The sequence below is a fragment of the Trachypithecus francoisi genome, unplaced genomic scaffold, assembly GCF_009764315.1.
Source record: "Trachypithecus francoisi isolate TF-2019V2 unplaced genomic scaffold, Tfra_2.0 Lachesis_group6, whole genome shotgun sequence".
NCBI lineage: Eukaryota > Metazoa > Chordata > Mammalia > Primates > Cercopithecidae > Trachypithecus > Trachypithecus francoisi.
The window spans coordinates 26,089,181-26,108,407 of record NW_022681471.1 but is presented as its reverse complement, the minus strand read 5'-3'; the positions used below and the strand labels follow the sequence as shown (position 1 = coordinate 26,108,407).

General features: G+C 40.1%; 1 protein-coding gene across 2 annotated transcripts in view; it reads left to right on the top strand.

Annotated features, from left to right (window-relative positions):
• VAMP7 (vesicle associated membrane protein 7) overlaps positions 1-4,086 on the top strand; it is a 42,082-nt gene extending 37,996 nt beyond the window's left edge. For both annotated transcript variants that reach the window (XM_033200981.1, XM_033200982.1), the window contains exon 8: positions 2,200-4,086. In XM_033200981.1, coding sequence (XP_033056872.1) covers positions 2,200-2,268 — 69 coding nt within the window. In that variant the 3' untranslated portion in view covers positions 2,269-4,086. The remainder of the gene's footprint in view (positions 1-2,199) is intronic.
• The last annotated feature ends 15,141 nt before the right edge of the window (positions 4,087-19,227 follow it).

The window sequence follows — 19,227 nt, the reverse complement described above, 5'->3', positions numbered from 1 at the left end:
TCTATTTTTAGATTAATTATGTATTTTTAAAGTTTTAATTTCTAATATGGCAAATGCTGATAATTATAATCCCCCTTAAACAAGAACTCTTTGAAGTCCTCAGTAATTTTTGAGTGTGTAAAGAGGTCCTACACCACAACTTTTAAAACTATTGCTAAATGGGTGGGGGGGTGCTTTCCCTTGTTCATAGTCAGATAAGGTTGCCTTTCCTCCCCATCCTCCAGTCATGTCCAGAAGCCTAAAGTTACCTCCAAGCAGATACCTCTGACCCTGCATCTCCTCGACCACAGTTTAAGGGTCCTCTGCCTTAGACAGTTGGATTTATGTAAAAGAGAAGAGCAGTCATAGATCTGTAGATTTTATACTGGAAGTAATTGTCATGGCCTTAAATGGTTCCTTGCTCAGGCTTCTCTTTCTAACATCACATTTTAGTCTCCTGAGCTTAGCTTCTTATTGTTTGGTCTGGGAGTTTAGGTTGATTTGTGCAGCTGAATTTTTGTTAAATTCAGAATATCTTTACTGATGACTTACTACATGCAGAGCACAGCTCTAAATGCAATATCAATCTTTGCCAAAAGGTGTTGTCACCTAACGAGATGTACATCAGCTTGAAAAATCTTTATATTACAGCTGTGACAAATAGTCTTTACATCAAGTTGGTAAACTTTACATTTGTTTCTTGTGTATGTGTGAATATGATGTCAGAAGTTCAACCTATTCATTAATAAACAGAATCTGCTATAATCTGCCCCCCAACCCTGACCATATTTACAGTTCCCTACAAGGCAAATGCTTTGCTCACTTTTGGAGCAAAGGGTATGCAATTCATAAATGCATCCTTTTCCAAGCTTGCAAGTAATGAAATCAGTCCCTTAAAGTTCTCAAGAAGTTGCAATTTAAAGCAAAATAAAGCCAGGCATAGTGGCTTATTCCTGTAATCCCAGAACTTTGGGAAGCTGAGGCGGGAGGATTGCTTGAGGTCAGGAGTTTGAAGCCATCCTGGTCAACATAGTGACACCCTATCTCTACAAAAATAAAAAATAAAACTACTCGGAGGCTGAGGCAGGAGAATGGCGTAAACCCGGGAGGCGGAGCTTGCAGTGAGCTGAGATCTGGCCACTGCACTCCAGTCCCGGCGACAGAGCGAGACTCCGCCTCAAAAAAAAAAAAAAAAAAACTAAAGCAAAATAAAGTGACTAATGCAGTGAACCCAATGTTTAAAATCTGTTTTTTTGTAATATGATAATGTTAACAAGTAGTGACTGTTTTATCATTTAAAATTATAATCTAAAATTAAAAAGCAAACACATCTGTAATAGCACCAGTGTTTTTGCAGTGTTACTTACGTCATCTGCTTTTCTTTGTTTTGGTCATCGTAATTATTGTGTCATTATCCACTGAACAGTTCATAGCGGTATCCTTTCCTGTAAGTGATATAGATGAAAGCCTTCTACTCAGGCTTTTAAAATATATTCTTGTATCAATCACAAATAAGTTCATGTGTAAAACCTAAAAATATAATTAATGAAAGCATAGTTCAGGAGAATTATGCTGATTTGTGATTTTTTTTATGACTTGTTAATCACACATCAGTGAGAGTTGCTCATTTAGCCTTGATTCTGCTGAGTTACCAGTGAAGAGCAACAACCCCACTGCTTTCTCTCCCACTGAAGGAAACGCTAGAATTCAAGTGGGTGTGAGTTATACCAAAAAGGACAATTTTTTTTTTGAGACGGAGTCTCGCTCTGTCGCCCAGGCTGGAGTGCAGTGGCTGGATCTCAGCTCACTGCAAGCTCCACCTTCCGGGTTCACGCCATTCTCCTGCCTCAGCCTCCCGAGTAGCTGGGACTACAGGCGTCCGCCACCTCGCCCGGCTAGTTTTTTGTATTTTTTAGTAGAGACGGGGTTTCACCGTGTTAGCCAGGATGGTCTCGATCTCCTGACCTCGTGATCCACCCGTCTCGGCCTCCCAAAGTGCTGGGATTACAGGCTTGAGCCACTGCGCCTGGCCACCAAAAAGGACCATTTTAACTACACTTCTGTCTTGGAAAATACTTGATTAGTGTGTTCCATTGCTACATAACTGCTACTCTAATGGAATCAGAAGCATTTCTTAATAAGGTTCTACTTGCCTATATATATTATTTAGAATAACATGATGGATTCAAGAAAATAAAATTGCCCTCCTCCTCCCTCCAGGTGTTCATCTATATCATTGTCTCACCTCTCTGTGGTGGATTTACATGGCCAAGCTGTGTGAAGAAATAAGAAAGAAAAAGTTATCATTAACCATGGATATGAGAGAACAAGGAGTTAAAAGCAATCCATGTGACTCAAGCCTTTCACATACTGACAGATGGTATCTGCCAATCTCTTCAACCCTCTTCTCACTTTTTAAAATCTTGTTCCATGCCTCCACGTTTATCTTTGTCTTATCAGCCAGTTTATTCCCGTGAACTTCAGATCGAACCATTCATTGCAGCAGTAGCCTTAAAAAGGCCTTTGTTTATTTCTTTGGTTTGTTTACTAGTGTCATCTATTTAGAGCAACATTTTTGTTTTTAATTGCACAAAGCTGTCGCGACTAGTCTTATGAGCTATCTACTAAAACTGTGGAGGAATTTTGTATGTGCACACAAAAGTATTCAAGAGACAGTATTGCTAACATCTCATCTTAATGTCTTTTGTTATTGAGAAGTTTTAGGTGCTTCAAAACAATATAAATGGATAATAGTTGTGATTTGGGGAATTGTAATGACGTTGGTGCTGCTTGCTTCTAAGAGCTCAGACAAAGTATGAAACATTCTTATTTCAGTTAGAAATGTTCAGATGGGGAGCATTTTGCTAGCCCATTAGAAGCACACAGAATTATCCTTGTTCTCCTAATATTCCCTTTCAGGAATAAAGTTCAGTGTGCTGATCATTCACAATACAGTGGATAGCTTGATATCTTCTGTTTTCCCATTGCAGTTGATTTGAGAAGATGAAGGTTTAAATATTGTTGAAGGTTGCAGTTTTTTAAATGTGTTCCTCCTCCTTCTGTGAATATTTAGGGAAATCATGTCACTAATAGAATATGTAGTAGAGGGAGTGGGGAGGTAAATTCCTCTGACTTGCCAAAGAAAAAGAAGGGAACCACAATGGATGTGCTAGCATTTTAGCTGTGCAAAGGGGAGGTAGTATGGAAAAGTGTTTCCATTCTGGGAAAAGGCCAAACCGAATACGGTCAGCAGTCAACTCTAGGGTTTGGGCTTGACTCCTGTTGAATGATAATTTGAGCATTCTTTGTGGTTTAATAAATTCTTAAATCTGCCTAGTTTTGATGAATTCTTTTGTGAAACTTGAAAGAGAATAGACAGTATGACATATAGAATTAATACAAAACAGTTTAACAACCATTTAACTGCAGTGTAAGAAACTTGGACTGTAATCATATCGCTACTGGCATCTTTTATCTAGTATGCATTTCTGGTGTGTATCTGAAAGGAAGACATTTTTCTACCCTAGATCCAATTGCATTTATTTATCAATAAGTGCCATTAAATTGAAATTATATTACATTTTACACTTTCTCAATGAATGAACAAATTAGTCTGTAGAATCTAGCCACCTGTTTAGCCTAGTCATGTGCCTTGAACATATATGTGTCCCATAATCTAGCACATGGTACCTGTTCTTCCATCCAAACCTGTCAATTCATGCTATCTGATTCATTTATTTGACATATATCTTAGGCCCACTTGAACTCTTTTCTTGTTTATCTAGCATAGCACAAATGTTTCTCCAGTCTTCTTTATCAATGCCTCTTAATTGCATCAGCATTTCCTATTGGACAATACATCTGTTCCAGAAAAACATTTGGCATTCCTGAATAATTTCCAAATGTTTTTAATCCAAAGAAAAAGGTTTCAAGCTTATTTCCCTTTCTTATACACACCTGAATAAAATTGATGTGCATGTTTTAGGGATCAATAACCTAACTGTTCCTTGGTCTATTTATGTATAAGAATGCTTTTTAAAGCACATGTCTCGTTTTAAATGACGCACAAACTGAAGACGTTAATAAAATTTAAGAGTAATACAATGATTTGCTTGTTTTAGAAGTTCTTTCCGGAACCTAATTTCTTCTGATGACATTTGCCATTGTGTACAGAACAAAAGTATTTTACTTATGCCGAAAATATATTAAAAAGTGTTACCTGGAGCCTGAAACCAATGAAAGGTTCTGAAATGATCACACAGCCTTCACAACGATTGTCGTGAGCCCATGATTTAGATAGATCTGAAAAAGAACCCCAGGGATTGTCATCCAGTTTAGCACAATTCTGAAAAGTCTTTCTATCTAAAGTGAAATGACTGGTTCTGAAAGAGACTCAAAGGGAAGGCATAATGGTGGGAGGGAATAATTCATTATAGCAAACAGGGTTACCTAAACAGAAATAAAAGAAAAATGGGGACAAATCAAATATACAAATAGACAGGTTACAACAAAATAATCAGTCACTTGGGACCTCTGAACGTAAGGTGGCTAAAGTCAGGTATAGAATATGTCTTTGTTACAGGCTGCAGTAACTTAAAAACAGCCTATTTAAGTTCTCCCTTGGCTTTATCCAGATTTCAACTGAAGTATGCATTCTCTAAAACACACTTAGAGAAAAATAAAGGATGGTTATTTATTTGGTTATGAATAAAGGAAGAAGTGGCCGGGCGCGGTGGCTCAAGCCTGTAATCCCAGCACTTTGGGAGGCCGAGACGGGCGGATCACGAGGTCAGGAGATCGAGACCATCCTGGCTAACACGGTGAAACCCTGTCTCTACTAAAAAATACAAAAAACTAGCTGGGCGAGGTGGCGGGCGCCTGTAGTCCCAGCTGCTCGGGAGGCTGAGGCAGGAGAATGGCGTGAACCCGGGAGGCGGAGCTTGCAGTGAGCTGAGATCCGGCCACTGCACTCCAGTCCGGGCGACAGAGCGAGACACCGCCTCAAAAAAAAAAAAAAAAAAAAAGAAGTGACACCAACTATTTCTCTTCAAACCCGTGGCAAAGGCCGGGCGCGGTGGCTCAAGTCTGTAATCCCAGCAATTTGGGAGGCCGAGACGGAGGGATCACGAGGTCAGGAGATCGAGACCATCCTGGCTAACATGGTGAAACCCCGTCTACTAAAAAATACAAAAAACTAGCCAGGCGAGGTAGCGGGCGCCTATAGTCCCAGCTACTCGGGAGGCTAAGGCAGGAGAATGGCATAAACCCGGGAGGCGGAGCTTGCAGTGAGCCGAGATCGCGCCACTGTACTCCAGCCTGGGTGACAGAGCTAGACTCCGTCTCAAAAAAAAAAAAAAAAAAACCCGTGGCAAAAAAAAAAAAAAAAAAAAAGTGTCACAGTCCAAAAGTTTCCTTAATAGTGAATGTAGGTGCCTTTAGATAATGGTTTCTTCTTGCTTGACTCTGTTGGTATCTATCTTTTCTGGCCTCAAGATAGACAAAGATAGTGGGTTGCTTCCCAGGGTATCTTGATGGAAATGAATGTAACAACTATAACAGCAGCACCCTAGACCCTACCAAAGTGTTCTACATTAGAAGCAAGTCTATTTCTTGCAATGCCGTCTTCTCAAGTATAATAAACAGGGTGGAAGTAGTGGTTGTGGTTGCCGCGTATATCAGTGTGAATCCAGTGAAGACAACAGAGCCAAGACAAGTGTTCGGGAAACAGAGTTTAATACAGGATTCAAGGTTACACAAATGTGTGACAAACTGGGAAGTGAAGGTCTGGAAGGCAGGTACCAGAAGATCAGAAGAACAGTCCTAGCACTTTGACTTGAGGCATTGACATAGGCAGACAGGTCAGAACTTGCTGGAAAACCTAAGAATCTGTATGTCTGCTTGCTGATATGGTTTTGCTGTGTCCCCACCCAAATCTCACCTTGAATTGTAATCCCTATAATCCCCACATGTCGAGGGAGGGACCTGGTGGGAGGTGATTGGACCATGGAGGCAGTTTCCTCCATGTCATTCTCATGATAGTGAGGGAGTTCTCATGAGATCTGATGGTTTTATAAGTGTTTGACAGTTCCTCCTTCACACACTCACTCTCTCCTGACGCCTTGTGAAGAAGGTGGCTGCTTCCCCCTCCACCATGATCGTAAGTCTCCTGAGGCCTCCCCAGCCGTGCGAAACTGTGAGTCCAACCTCTTTCCTTTGTTAACTACCCAGTCTCGGGTAGTATCTGTACAGTAGTGTGAGAGCAGACTAATACACTTGCCAAAGTTGGTGTGTGAAGAGAGACATGTGGAAAGGTTTATGGAAGCCACAGCTTTGGTAGCGCTGATGCCAAGTACCAAGTAGTAGGCTTGCAGCCCCAGTTGGTTGACTAGCAGTCCACAGAATGAGTGGATGTGGAATGGAAAAGACTGAGGAAAATCGGGGACACACCAGGCACCTAAGCATCTTTGTGTCCTTTGAAGGGTACTGACCTCCACTTTTGTTCTGCTTTCCAAGTCTCATGTAAGTTCATCTCACTGAGAAAAGCTAACCCTAAAACTATCTAGAGTAAGGGGATTCTACGAAATTCTCAGCTTCTGGCAAGAGCAATGGGGCCAGTCTAGCATAGCCCAGTTCCTTCTAGACTCATTCATAGGATTGGCTCTACTGCTTTATCAAGACAATTTTGGTAAGTTAAAGCATTCTTCTGGTCAGAATACACTGTACAAAATTATTTTGGGTTTGTGCTCTTTATTAAACCCAAACAATCTAAATCCAAAATGCTGTGACTTTCTAGATCTCTTCCAAAGAGAAAGAAAATCATGGCAATATTCTGTATAAGAAAACTAACATGCACAGGCTGACACTGTGTTTTTTCTTTTTAAATTCCCATTCCAAGTTTAGAAAAGCACAAAGAAAACTTTAAAAAGACACAGGAAGGGGAACATCACACACCGGGGCCTGTCATGGGGTGTGGGGAGCGGGGAGGATAGCATTAGGAGATATACCTAATGTAAATGAGTTAATGGGTGCAGCACACCAACATGGCACATGTATACTTATGTAACAAACCTGCATGTTGTGCACATATACCCTAGAACTTAAAGTATGATAAAAAATAAATAAATAAAGAAGTGAAAATGACTGGTTCCTGCTTTAACTGATGACATTCCACCATTGTGACTTGTTACTCCCCTACATTAACTGAGCGATTAACCTTGTGAAATTCTTCTCCTGGCTCAAAAGCTCCCCAACTGAGCACCTTGTGACCCCTGCCTCTGCCTGCAACAGAACAACCCCCTTTGACTGTAATTTCCCACTACCCACCCAAATCCTATAAAACATCCCCACCCCTATCTCCCTTGGCTGAATCTTTTCGGACTCAGCCCGCCTGCACCCAGGTGAAATAAACAGCCGTGTTTCTCACACAAAGCCTGTTTGGTGGTCTCTTCACACGGACGCGCATGACACCAATGATGACCTTAAATGATTTTTAATTAACTTCAGCTAAATAGGCCATCATTTTTCAGGACCCAACTGTTAAAAGACAAAATTACAGCACATCTAGGATTGCAGATCTTAACTGGCTTTTGTTTGAGATTCTAGAATCAGGCAGCAGTCAGGACCAAAAATGGTTCAGAATGCTCTGCCACATGACATCTGCAGGTTATATTTATAACCAGAGAAAAGAAAGTGACATACAGAAAACAGAAGTGAAATACAGAGACAGCTCCATTGGTTGCAGCCTAGATTTGCCTTTATGGAACCTAGTTTGAACAGTTGGCCACCTGCCATTGGCTGACACTTGGCAGCTGTGATTGGTTTAGCCTCAGCTATTGGTTATAAACACATTTCTAAGTCAGATTTTCAGTTTGTTTATATACTAAGTTAGGTTGTAGTTCTTTACAAGGACTTACTGGGAGGCTTCTAAAGCCCAAATTTAGCAACTCCCTACTTTTGGTCAGCCTATTAATTTTTAGAAATTGACCAAAATTTTGGGCCTTGTCACCATGACTCCACTCTCTGTCATCATTGTAAATGTACTTCTTTGGTCTCAGTATGGAATTCAGAAGTTCTTATTTGGTCTCAGTTCCCACTGGGCAATAGCAGAACAGTGAGTTTTGTAAGATGGAAACAAGGAAACAGAACAATGGAAAATAAGAGCTGATTGGTTATGTAAACCAAATGTAAAATTCTAAGGCTCCCCGACAACCTGAATGGGCTCCTCTCAGCCAAGGGGATTCCAGAGTTAACCTGAAAATCTAGTTCAGACCATTGTGGAAGAGGGGGTTGGACATGCCTCATTATACCCCTCCAGCATTAACATCAACACAGACCTTAGGTCTGATAAGAAACATAATCTTTTTTTCTCTGAAGACTGCTACTTGAAGGCTTCATCTGCATAATAAAACCTAGGTCTCCATAACCCCTTATCCACCCAGACATTCCTTTCTACTGATAACAACTCTTTCAACTAATTCCCAGTCAGAAAATTTTAAAATCTACCTATGACCTAGAAGCCCCCACCCCTTGAGTTGTTCCACCTTTCCAGATCAAACCAGTGTAAATCTTACATATATCGATTGATGTATTATGTCTCCCTAAAATGTATGAAGCAAGCTTCACCCTGACCAACTTGGGTAAATGTCATCAAAACCTCCTGAGACTGTGTCACGGATGTGTCCTTAACCTTGACAAAATAAACTTTCTAAATTCACTGAGACCTGTCTCAGATATTTTGGGTTCACAGTTAATGTCAGGTTACTTTTTGGGTAAGGGTTAAAGCAGAGGGGATTTCCTTATGCTGACTCAGTAGACTGGAATCCCTTCTTTTTCAGGAAACACTGGTCTGTTTTGGGATTTACCTACTTCCTTAAAGCTTCAGTTTGGTTGAGTGGCATTTAGCATCAGTGACTCCATTCTAGTTTGGCCTGGTCTGTTGTGGCCTAGTGCAGGAGCCCAGTCCGGAACAATGGCCTGCCATAATTTGTTTAATAACTCTCCCCTTGGCCTCTGCCAGGAGCTATGGCCGGAAGATGGCGGCGGCCACAGAATTGTCGCTGCTGGAGAAGTCCCCGGGAGATAAAGTCTACCTTACAGGGTATAACTTTACTTTAGCAGATATCCTATTGTACTATGGACTTCATCGCTTTATAGTTGACCTGACAGTTCAAGAAAAGGAGAAATACCTTAATGTGTCTCACTGGTTTTGTCACATTCAGCATTATCCAGGCATCAGGCAACATCTGTCTAGTGTTGTCTTCATCAAGAACAGACTATATATTAATTCCCACTAGAAGCTGTCCATGCCATACAGAAGATCTATTAAAAATGTTTTAAATGGAAAATGTACTCTGGGCCACAGCACGAATGTAAATTAATATAGAGTCATTCATTATTTGTTGAAGTTGATAGAATTTTTGAAGTGTAAACTTGTGTCTGAATGTTTTATTTGTTCTTTAGTTGAAGTTTTGCAATTTTTATGTCAAAATTCAATTGCTCTTAAACAAGTTGAGATCAAGTTATAAATTAACCTTGTTTTTAATAGATAACATTTATTTCAATAAAAGTTGCAAATCAGGGGCTTAATCTGAAAAAAAATTGGTGGTCCTTTCAATGGTTGACATATTTGGCTATTTATTAATCTCTCTTTCATATTCTAAAACTCATTTTCCCCTTATGGATATTTATGGTAGTGCGTTAAGAACTGTGATAAATTGTGCCAAGGAAACAGGGAAGACAGATTTGTTTTAAGTATTTATGTGAGCTAGTAAATGTGCTTGAAAAAATAAAAAATAACTCTCCCCTTTTGGTCAGGTTCTCACCTAGGTAAGAGTGTGACCAAAACACAGGGCATTAGTAGTACTCTCAGTCACCATCATTTTGGGTTTCTGGTCTCATTGTAACCCCAAAGGTTCTTGTCGTAGCCATGCCAAAGAATTGGTGTAGTGGCAGCCTGCGGTGAGAGAGACACGGATCGGACTGAGAGAAAAAAGCTGTAGGCTTTATTGAGCAGAGTGACAGTACAAAGTTTCCACAGCGTGGAAGGGGCCCAGAGCAGGTAGCCAGGGTTAGATTTTTCGATCACCTTTTAAATGCTTCAAGGTGGCAAAGATGTCACCAGAGTGAGAAACAAAGACAATTAACATGTCTCAGGTCTTGAGGAAAACTGGAACTGCAACTTAAGTTTTACCTACTTTATGACCTTGTAGCAGCAGGACAAAGGAGACAGGATCTCACAGGATTTTACAAACTGTTTAAAGGAATCGGAATTGGGAGCACAGATAAGGTCCGCTGGTGACAGAAAAACAGGCTTTTAACTTTCTGTTTAGTTTCAGGGAGCGGGAAGGGAGAGAGGACACAGGGAAGCTTACAGTGAAATTTTCGCTGTTTGTAGCTTTCCTGGGGAAGAAAACACAGGCACAAATTCTGATGTTAGGAATATTTTAAGCACATGTCTTCAATATTATTCATCCAGAACCGAAGTAAGTCCTGTGGCAGAAAATGAGTGAGTTTCACAGCTTTCTGAGCCCCTACTCGACCTGGGAAGCCCAGCTGGAACCTCCTCTCATCAACATGTCATTTCAGTAAAGTCAAGAAAACTTTATTCCGTTATTGTTACCAGGGGCAGGTATCCAGTTACCCTGAGTTACTGATGGTGAATCCACATGTGTCAGCAGCAACTTCAGTTCTTGCCTCCTTAGGAGAAAGAATTCGACTGAGGGACATAAAGTGGAAGAAGAGACCAAGGCGAGTTTTAGAGGAGGAGTGTAAGTTTGTTTTTAAAAGGCTTTATAACAGGAAAGGAAGGAAAATTCGCTTGGAAGAGACCCAAGTGGGCATCTGAAGGTCAAAGACAGCATTTAACCTTGATCCTAGGACTTTATAGGCTCACCTCTTTCCCATGATTCTTTCCTTAGGGTGGGCTGCCCGCATGCACAGTGCCCTCCTTACCCTTGGGAACTGAGCACTTGCTGTCTGTTTAGGAAGCTGTACACATACCCATCTGAGGCTTTCCTCTCTTTGCTGGTAGAGTGTCCCCAGAAGGTCATACTTTGCCGTTTTGTCTCTTAGGCACATGCCCAGGAAGTTTCTTCTCCCTGTCATCTGCATTCAATGAACACTTCAATGTTAACAGCTGTGGATCATCAGGAGATTGTCTCTCCCTGGTGCCCTGGTGCCCTGGTGCCAGCTGCCCAATTAAAAAACCTGCTTGTAACAGAAGTTGAATGGAGCTCACATCTACAGATATTTAGGTCTGAGTCTTCTGGGCAGTTGTCCTCATCTTGGTTCAAGTAAACTCTAAAATTCTATTTTGTGCCTCAGCTTCTTCCTTTAGGTCAACAATATGAACATACTTTAATATGGTACGTTTGTTCCTGATGAGCTACTTCTGTTGTACAATCAAATGTAAGGAAGTGTCAATGAAAAGAGTCAAACTCGGTAAAATATTTGAAGAGATTTATTCTGAGCCAAATATGAGTGACTATGATTAGGACACAGCCCTTAGGAGGTCCTGAGAACATGTACCAAGGTGGTCAGGGTGCAGCTTGGTATTATACATTTTAGGGAGACATGATACTTCAATCACAAACATTTAAGAAATACATCGGTTTGATCTAGAAAGGTGGGACAACTCGAAATGGGGGCCCTCCAGCTTACAGGTAGATTTAAAATTTTTCTGGTTGACCATTGGTTGAGTTTATCTACAGACCTGGGATAAATAGAAAGGAATGTCTGGGTTAAGATAAAGGATTGTGGAGACCCAAGTTCTTATTTGCAGAGGAAGTCTTCAGGCAATAGGCTTCAAAGAGAATAGGTTTTAAAATGTTTCTTATCAGACTTCAAGTCTGTGTTGATGTTAATGTCGAAGAGGTATAATGAGCCATGTCCAACCCTCACTTCCGGTCTTGGCCTGAAACGGTCTCTCAGATTAAACTTTAAAGAGCCTTGGCTGAGGAGAAAGTCCCTTTAGAAGGTTGGGGAGCCTTAGAATTTTGTTTTTGGTTTACAGAAGTGTATTTTGCTTTTGATATTATTAACTGTATTTCAAGTCTAACATGTTTTACATGTTTTCCTAGGAGCATTAAATACTATTTTCGGATTTTATTACACAAATAAGGCACAGATCCCATTTTATCATTACCTTCATTACTACCTATATTGACATAATTTCAGCTGAATTTGGAAACATTCCAGAGTTTGGACTTCCAATAATCCTTTGTCATCCCCTAAAAGGTAAATTACATTTTTCCTCAAGACATAGCAATATCTAAAATTACTCATAGAATGTCTGCCACTTTTGTTTATCTAGTTTCATCAATTTCTCTAAAATTGACTTTGAGTATCCCTTTAAACTCTTTTGTTTTAGAAAGCGTCACAAGGCAACATTGAATGGTTGTGGTCACAAAATCTGTTCATATTCTTCCTTTCTCTGAATATTTTTTGCAGTGACAAATATTTGTTTCTGTTGTATTACTTTTAAAAGGAATGCTTGGAAACAAAATACAAAGATTAATTACAATAAGTGATCCAGTCACAATAATCAATTTTCATTTGGACCTTTTTTTTTTTTTTGAGATGGAGTCTTGCTCTGTCACCCAGTCTCGAGTGCAGTGGCGTGATCTCAGCTGACTGCAACCTCCACCTCTGGGGTTCAAGAAATTCTCCTGCCTCAGCCTCCTGAGTAGCTGGGATTACAGGCGCCTGCCACCACACCCAGCTAATTTTTGTATTTTTAGTAGAGACCGGGTTTCACCATATTGGCCAGGCTGGTCTTGAACTCCTGACCTCGTGATCTGCCTGCCTTGGCCTCCCAAAGTGCTGGGATTACAGGTGTGAGCCACTGCGCCTGGCCCTTTTTTATTTTTAAAGTTATACTTTCAGAAATGTTCAGCCGTGAATTGAAATAGTCTCTAAAATGTGATTTTTTTCCCCTGGTCTAAGGTGACCAGATTTCTAGAGAGTGAACCCAGGACAGAACCACACCACAAGAAAAAAATATGATTAATAAGTTTACACGAATGTGTTATTTTAACATAAAACATGCAAAAGAAGCATTAATTTGGAATTATTTATTAGTCTGCATTATAAACTTCACAGCCTCATGAATGTTCTTATTGTTTAAATGTAGGACTAGTTAGTGTCAATTACTACTAAATATTAGTACAAATAATTAACAAAGTATAGAAATGATCCCTGAAAATATAGTCTTAATTATTAGTACAAATAAATAAGCAGATGTTTGAAAAAATATTACAATGTTTTGAATAGAGTTATTATTTTAAATTAGTTTTAGATTCACACAGAAATTAGAAAGAAAAATGCAGATTTCCCCTGTAGCTGCAACCTAGTTTTCCTTCTTATTATTAACATACTAGTACGTATCAGATATCTTCTTAACATCTTACATAATTTGTTACAATTAATGACCCGATATTAGTATGTTATTATTAGATAAGCCCACATTTTATTTGGTTTCCCTCATTTCTATCTTTTTCTATTCTGGGATCCCATCTCAGATCCTACAGGACACTTAGTTGTCATGTCAGGCTCTTCTTGCCTGTGATAGTTTCTCAGACTTTCCTTCTGATAGCTTTGACAGTGTGACAGACTGGTCAGGTATTGTGTAGAATCTCTCTCATTGTGGTTTACTTGATATTTTTCTCATAATTAGACTATGGTTATGGGTTTGGGGGAAACAGATCAGATGTGTAGTGCTATTCTAGTCTCTTCATGCTCTCAAGCTGCATTATCAGCATTAATATGAATTTTGATCACCTGGCTGAGGGATTGTTTTCAGGTTTCTCAGTGTGAAGTTACCTTTTGCCCATGTCCATACTGTATGTATTCTTTTGGAGGAAATAAGCATGCAAAGCCCACACTTAAGGAGTGGGGAGTTAGCTCTACCTCCTTGATGGCTGAGTGTCTACATCAGGTATTTGGAATTCTTCTGTATAAGATATTTCTATTCGGCCCATTTGTGTATTTATTTAATCATTTATTTATACCAGTATGGACAACCAGATGGTTACTTCAATCTTTGGTTATTATCCAGTCGTACAGTATTTTGTTGCTTTGATTTCCTATCTGTGGCCATTGGGAGCCTTTCCATTGGCTCCTGTTTTCCTTTGACACAATGGTGTGTTTTGTTTTAACAATTTCTTTCTGATACTTCAAGAGTATCCTGGCTCATGTAATTCTGAAGCCTGGAAGTCCAAGATCAAGGCACTGGAAGATTCCATGTCTGGTGAGGGCTCATCTCTCAGAGATAGTACCTTCTAGCCATGTCCTCACATGGCAGAATGGATAAACAGGCTACCCACAGACTCTTTTATAAGGGCACTTGTGCCATTCATGAGGGCAGAGCCTTGACTGTTGGGGGAACCCACCCCCAATATTTCTACATAGGTTGTTTCTATTTTCCATAAATGTCGGCCAGTTGATAAATAAAGAGAAAGAGTACAAAGAGAGGAATTTTATAGCTGGGCTGCTGGGGTGACATCACATATTGATAGGACTGTGATGCCCACCTAAGTCTCAGACCAGCAAATTTTTATTAAGGGTTTCAAAAGGGGAGAGGGTGTAAGAACAGGGAGTAAGTACAAAGATCACGTGCTTCAAAAGGCAAAAAGCAGAACTACTAGTAAGGGTCTAACAAAGATCACATGCTTCTGAGGCAACAGGACAAAGGGCAAAAGCAGAACTACTGATAAGGGTCTATGTTCAACAGTGCACATATTGTCTTAATAAACATCTTAAATAACAGAAAACAGGGTTCGAGAGCAGAGAACTGGTCTGACCACAAATTTACCAAGGCAGAGTTAGTTTTTCCCCACCCTAGTAAGCCTGAGGGTACTGCAGGAGACCAGGGCATATCTCAGTCCTTATCTCAACCGCATAAGACAGACATTCCCAGAGTGGCTGTTTATAGACATTCCCCAGGAATGCATTCCTTTCCCAGGGTATTAATATTAATATTCCTTCCTAGGAAAAGAATTTAGTGATATCTCTCCTACTTGCATGTCCATTTATAGGCTCTCTGCAAGAATTAAAAATGGCTGTTTTTGCCTGACCCCACAGGCAGTCAGACCTTATGGTTGTCTTCCCTTGTTCCCTAAAAATCGCTGTTATTCTATTCTTTTTCAAGGTGCACTGATTTCATATCATTCAAACACAAATGTTTTACAATCAATTTGTGCACTTAACACAATTATCACAGTGGTCCTGAGGTGATGTACATCCTCAGTTTATGAAGATAACAAGATTAAAGTAAAGACAGGCATAAGAAATTATAAAAGTAATGTTTGGGAACTGATAAATGTCCATGAAATCTTCACAATTTATGGTCCTCTGCCACAGCTCCAGCCAGTCCCTGTGTTTGGGGTTCCTGACTGCCCTCAACACTTGATGAGGAATTACCTGTTAAAACCATACTCTTGGAGGCTAGGTTTCAACACATGAATTTTGGGGGGACACCAACATTGAGATCATATGAACCAGTAAACATAAGTAAATGCTTCCCTGAGTTCTATGAGCCATCATAGCAAATTATCAATCCTGAGGAGGAGGTGTGGGACTGTTCAATTTGCAGCCAAGTCAAACAGAAGTGTGAGTAAACTGGGGATTTACTAGTTGTGATTGGCATCTGAAGTGAGGGGCAGTTTGTGTTATTGAGCCCTTAAACTATTAGGTATGTAATAACTCCAGTTAATTCATGTCATAAATTGAATTATATGGCACCCAGCTGGTGTCCAGAAAGTTGGAGAATTGGTTGATATGGGAAAACCCCTCATATATTTGTTGTCAGAAGTGAAGTATTGAGAGTATAGATGAAAAACAGGTTTTTTTTCTTTTTACAGATATAATAGGTTTAAATTAACTATTACATCTGAGGGAGAGAACTTTATAAAATAGAGTCCACTGTTTATATTCAGTATATTCTGCTTTTAGTCTATAGATTCTACTCATTTCCAAAGTGACCCAGATTAGCACTTTCTGCCCATCACCTGCAGTGAGTTTTTCCATAAATTTGTAATACAGTTAGATTCTTGGTCCATTCTATATTTTATCCTTGGATACCCTAAATAGTTGGGCTGTAAAATTCTATCAGTTTTATAAAATGCATAGTGTCAGGTATCCACCATTAAAGTACCGTACAGAATACTTCAAACACCCACCCTATGTAACCACTGATTCGTTATCTCTGTAATTTTGCCTTTTCCAAAATATCATATAAAATGGGGTGAAATGGTGGGTAGCCTCTTCAGGCTGGCTTCCTTCACTTAGCAGTATACATGTGGGATTTACCCATGTCTTTGCATGTGTAGATAGTTTATTCCTTTCTATTTATGAATGGTACTGCATTGCACAGATGTACCCCAATTTGATTATGTATTCAGTTATTGAAGGAAATTCTGATTACATTTTGACCATTATGATTAGAACTGTCAGCTATTGAAAGAAATTCTGATTACATTTTGACCATTATGAATAGAACTGCTATACATAATTACATGCTGGTATATGTTTGAACATAACTTTTCAAAGCAGTTAAAGACAGGCAATTTAGGGGTGCAATTGTCAGATTATAAGGTGAGAGTTGTTCAGCTTTGGAAAAAAACTGCAAAAGTGTCTTCTGAAGTGGTTGTATCATTGTGCATTCTACCAGCAATGAATGACAGTTCCTACTGTTCTTCAGCCTCCAGCAACTGGTTTGTCAGGGCTCTTTTAGAGTTCAGCAGTTCTAAAGGGTGTGCAGCTATCTCATTGTTGTTTTAATTTACAATTTCCTAGTGATATGTTGAGCACCCTTTTGTATGATTATTTGCTATCTTTATATTTTATTTGATCAGGTGTCCATTTAGCTGTTTACTCATTTTAATTGGGTTTTTAGTTATCTTATTGCTTCTTTTTAAGAGTTCTTTTTGTGTTACCATTATTTTTAGAGACAGTGTCTTGTTATATTGCTCAGACTGGTCTCAAACTACTAGCTTCAAGCAATCCTCTCGCCTCAGCCTCCCGAGTAACTGAGATCACAGGCATGAGCCACCCCACCCAACATCTCTTTATATTTTTAATACAATTGTTTTAACCAGATATGTATTTTGTAAATACTTTCTCCCAGTCTGTGTCTTGTCTTTGTTCTCTGAATAGGCTCTTTCTCAGAGTTGAAAATTTAGTTTTATAAAGTCTGTGTTATCAGTATTTTTTCTTTTGTGATTTGGCTTTTGGTATTATGTGTTAAACCTCAGCACCAAATCCAAGGTCACGCAGGCTTTCTTCTTGAATGTTTATAGTTTTGCATTTCAAATTTCAGCCTATGGACTTTGTGAGTGAATTTTTGTGTACATTTTAGTTTGTATGTACATTATTCTCATTCCATGTGGTTTCTAAATAATTGTTCCATCACTATTTTTGGAGAATACACGGGATAGTGAATTTCCAAAATGATGGCACTGAGTAAACAAATACTGCATTGTAGTGATTTCTCAAGAGAGCCAGGAGGGGGCCCACATCCACTGATAAACTGTGAGCAAGAGCGTCCTGTGCTGAGTCCTGACGGCCACCAGATGGCACGTGAACCCGCCTCTTCTGACCATCTCCCCTCAGATGGTGGGAGCCGGGAGATAAGAACTTCATTTTCCTCAGTCTTCAGAGGATTCTGCACAGGAAGGGTTCATGTAGAAAAATATAACCCCCAAATCCCACTGTTGCCATTGCACCCTGAGATCATTCTCAACGTCCAAGATGTGGTGGCAACAATATATATTCACACAATGTCCTCTAGTAGTTAATATCCACTCAGCGGCCCCTACTACTGATGGAATCATGTCTACACAGTGGCCGCTAATGAAATTCACACTCTTTTGAGAGTGATTGGTTTCACAGCTTTGGCTGAAATGGAGCCTCTATAATGAAGTTTGATGTCATCTCTACTTTCCTGGTGTGGTATTGATCTGGTTGTTTTATAAAGTAATTTACTTTCCAGTAAATTCATACTTACAGGAAACATGCAATAGCAGTACAAAATACCTTTTATCCTTTCTCTGATTCCCCAGTGGTTACTCCAGTACCAGAATTGCAACTTCACACAATCTACCTACCCAGTTCACTTTACTGCCTGTGCCGACTGTGAGAAAAATGTCTCTTTCCCTTTGGATCCAGTTTTCTTTTCCTGAAACTGTTCCTGTGACTCTCTCTGTTTCACAGCCTTGGCAGATTTAAGGAATAGAGATGAATCCAAGCTGCTTCTGTCCTAGTTTTGCCAACGCACGACCACATAGAAGTTTCTCATTGCCTGAGGTAGTACCTGCAGTTCTTTGTCTCATGACCAAGAAAGTTAAGGAGCACAGACACAAAGGGTGAGATTGGAGTGAAAGTTTAATAAGCCAAAGTTGAAAGCTCTCCGCTATGGAGAGGGGACCCAGAAGAGGGTTGCTGTTTTTACAGTTCAATGCAAAGGCTTGTATAAGAAACTGATGAGGACTGGGTGTCTCATTTGCATAAGGTGTGAATTTCTGGTGGCTCCACCCCATCTTCTTAGTGCACATGTGGACTCTTAGCTTGAGTTACTACCTATTGCTTTGTTCCCCTTACTGTGCATGTGTCAGGGGATGGAATCTCATCCTGTCCCTCTCCCGATTAATGTTCCCAATGAGTTTCCACTGGCCTTAGAACAAGGTCCACATGGTTTTCCATGGTTTCCTGGCCTGTGAGTGCTCCTGCCTGCTGCCCTCTCCCATTCAGTCAGCCCCAATTACCTGCAGTCCAATTTGCTTTCAATTACAGGGACATAGCAAGCTTGTGGGTGTCTCAGGAATTTTATGCATGTTCTCTTAACCCATGCACCCAGCGCCCCCAACCTTATCAAATTTTCTAAGACTTTGTCCAGCTAATTCTGATGTAGCATGACAAGCTGCAGACAAAACCCCTCAGACACCAAGTTAAAGAAGGAAGTTGTTTATTCGGCCAGGAGCATCGGCAAACTCATCTCAAGAGCTGAGCTCCCCAAGTAAGTGATTCCTGTCCCTTTTAAGGGCTCACAACTCTAAGGGGGCACGCATGAGAGGGTCATGATTGATTGAGCAAGCAGTGGGTACGTGACTGAGGCCCCACCAGTCTTCAGTCTTTAATTTTATTTCAAAAACTGTGGACATGGGAGGCTCAGAGGGGTCATAACACACATCCAGTCGGTCGTTTCCTGGGCTACATACCTTGTACTGAGTGTCATATATACATGTTCCTGTTCAA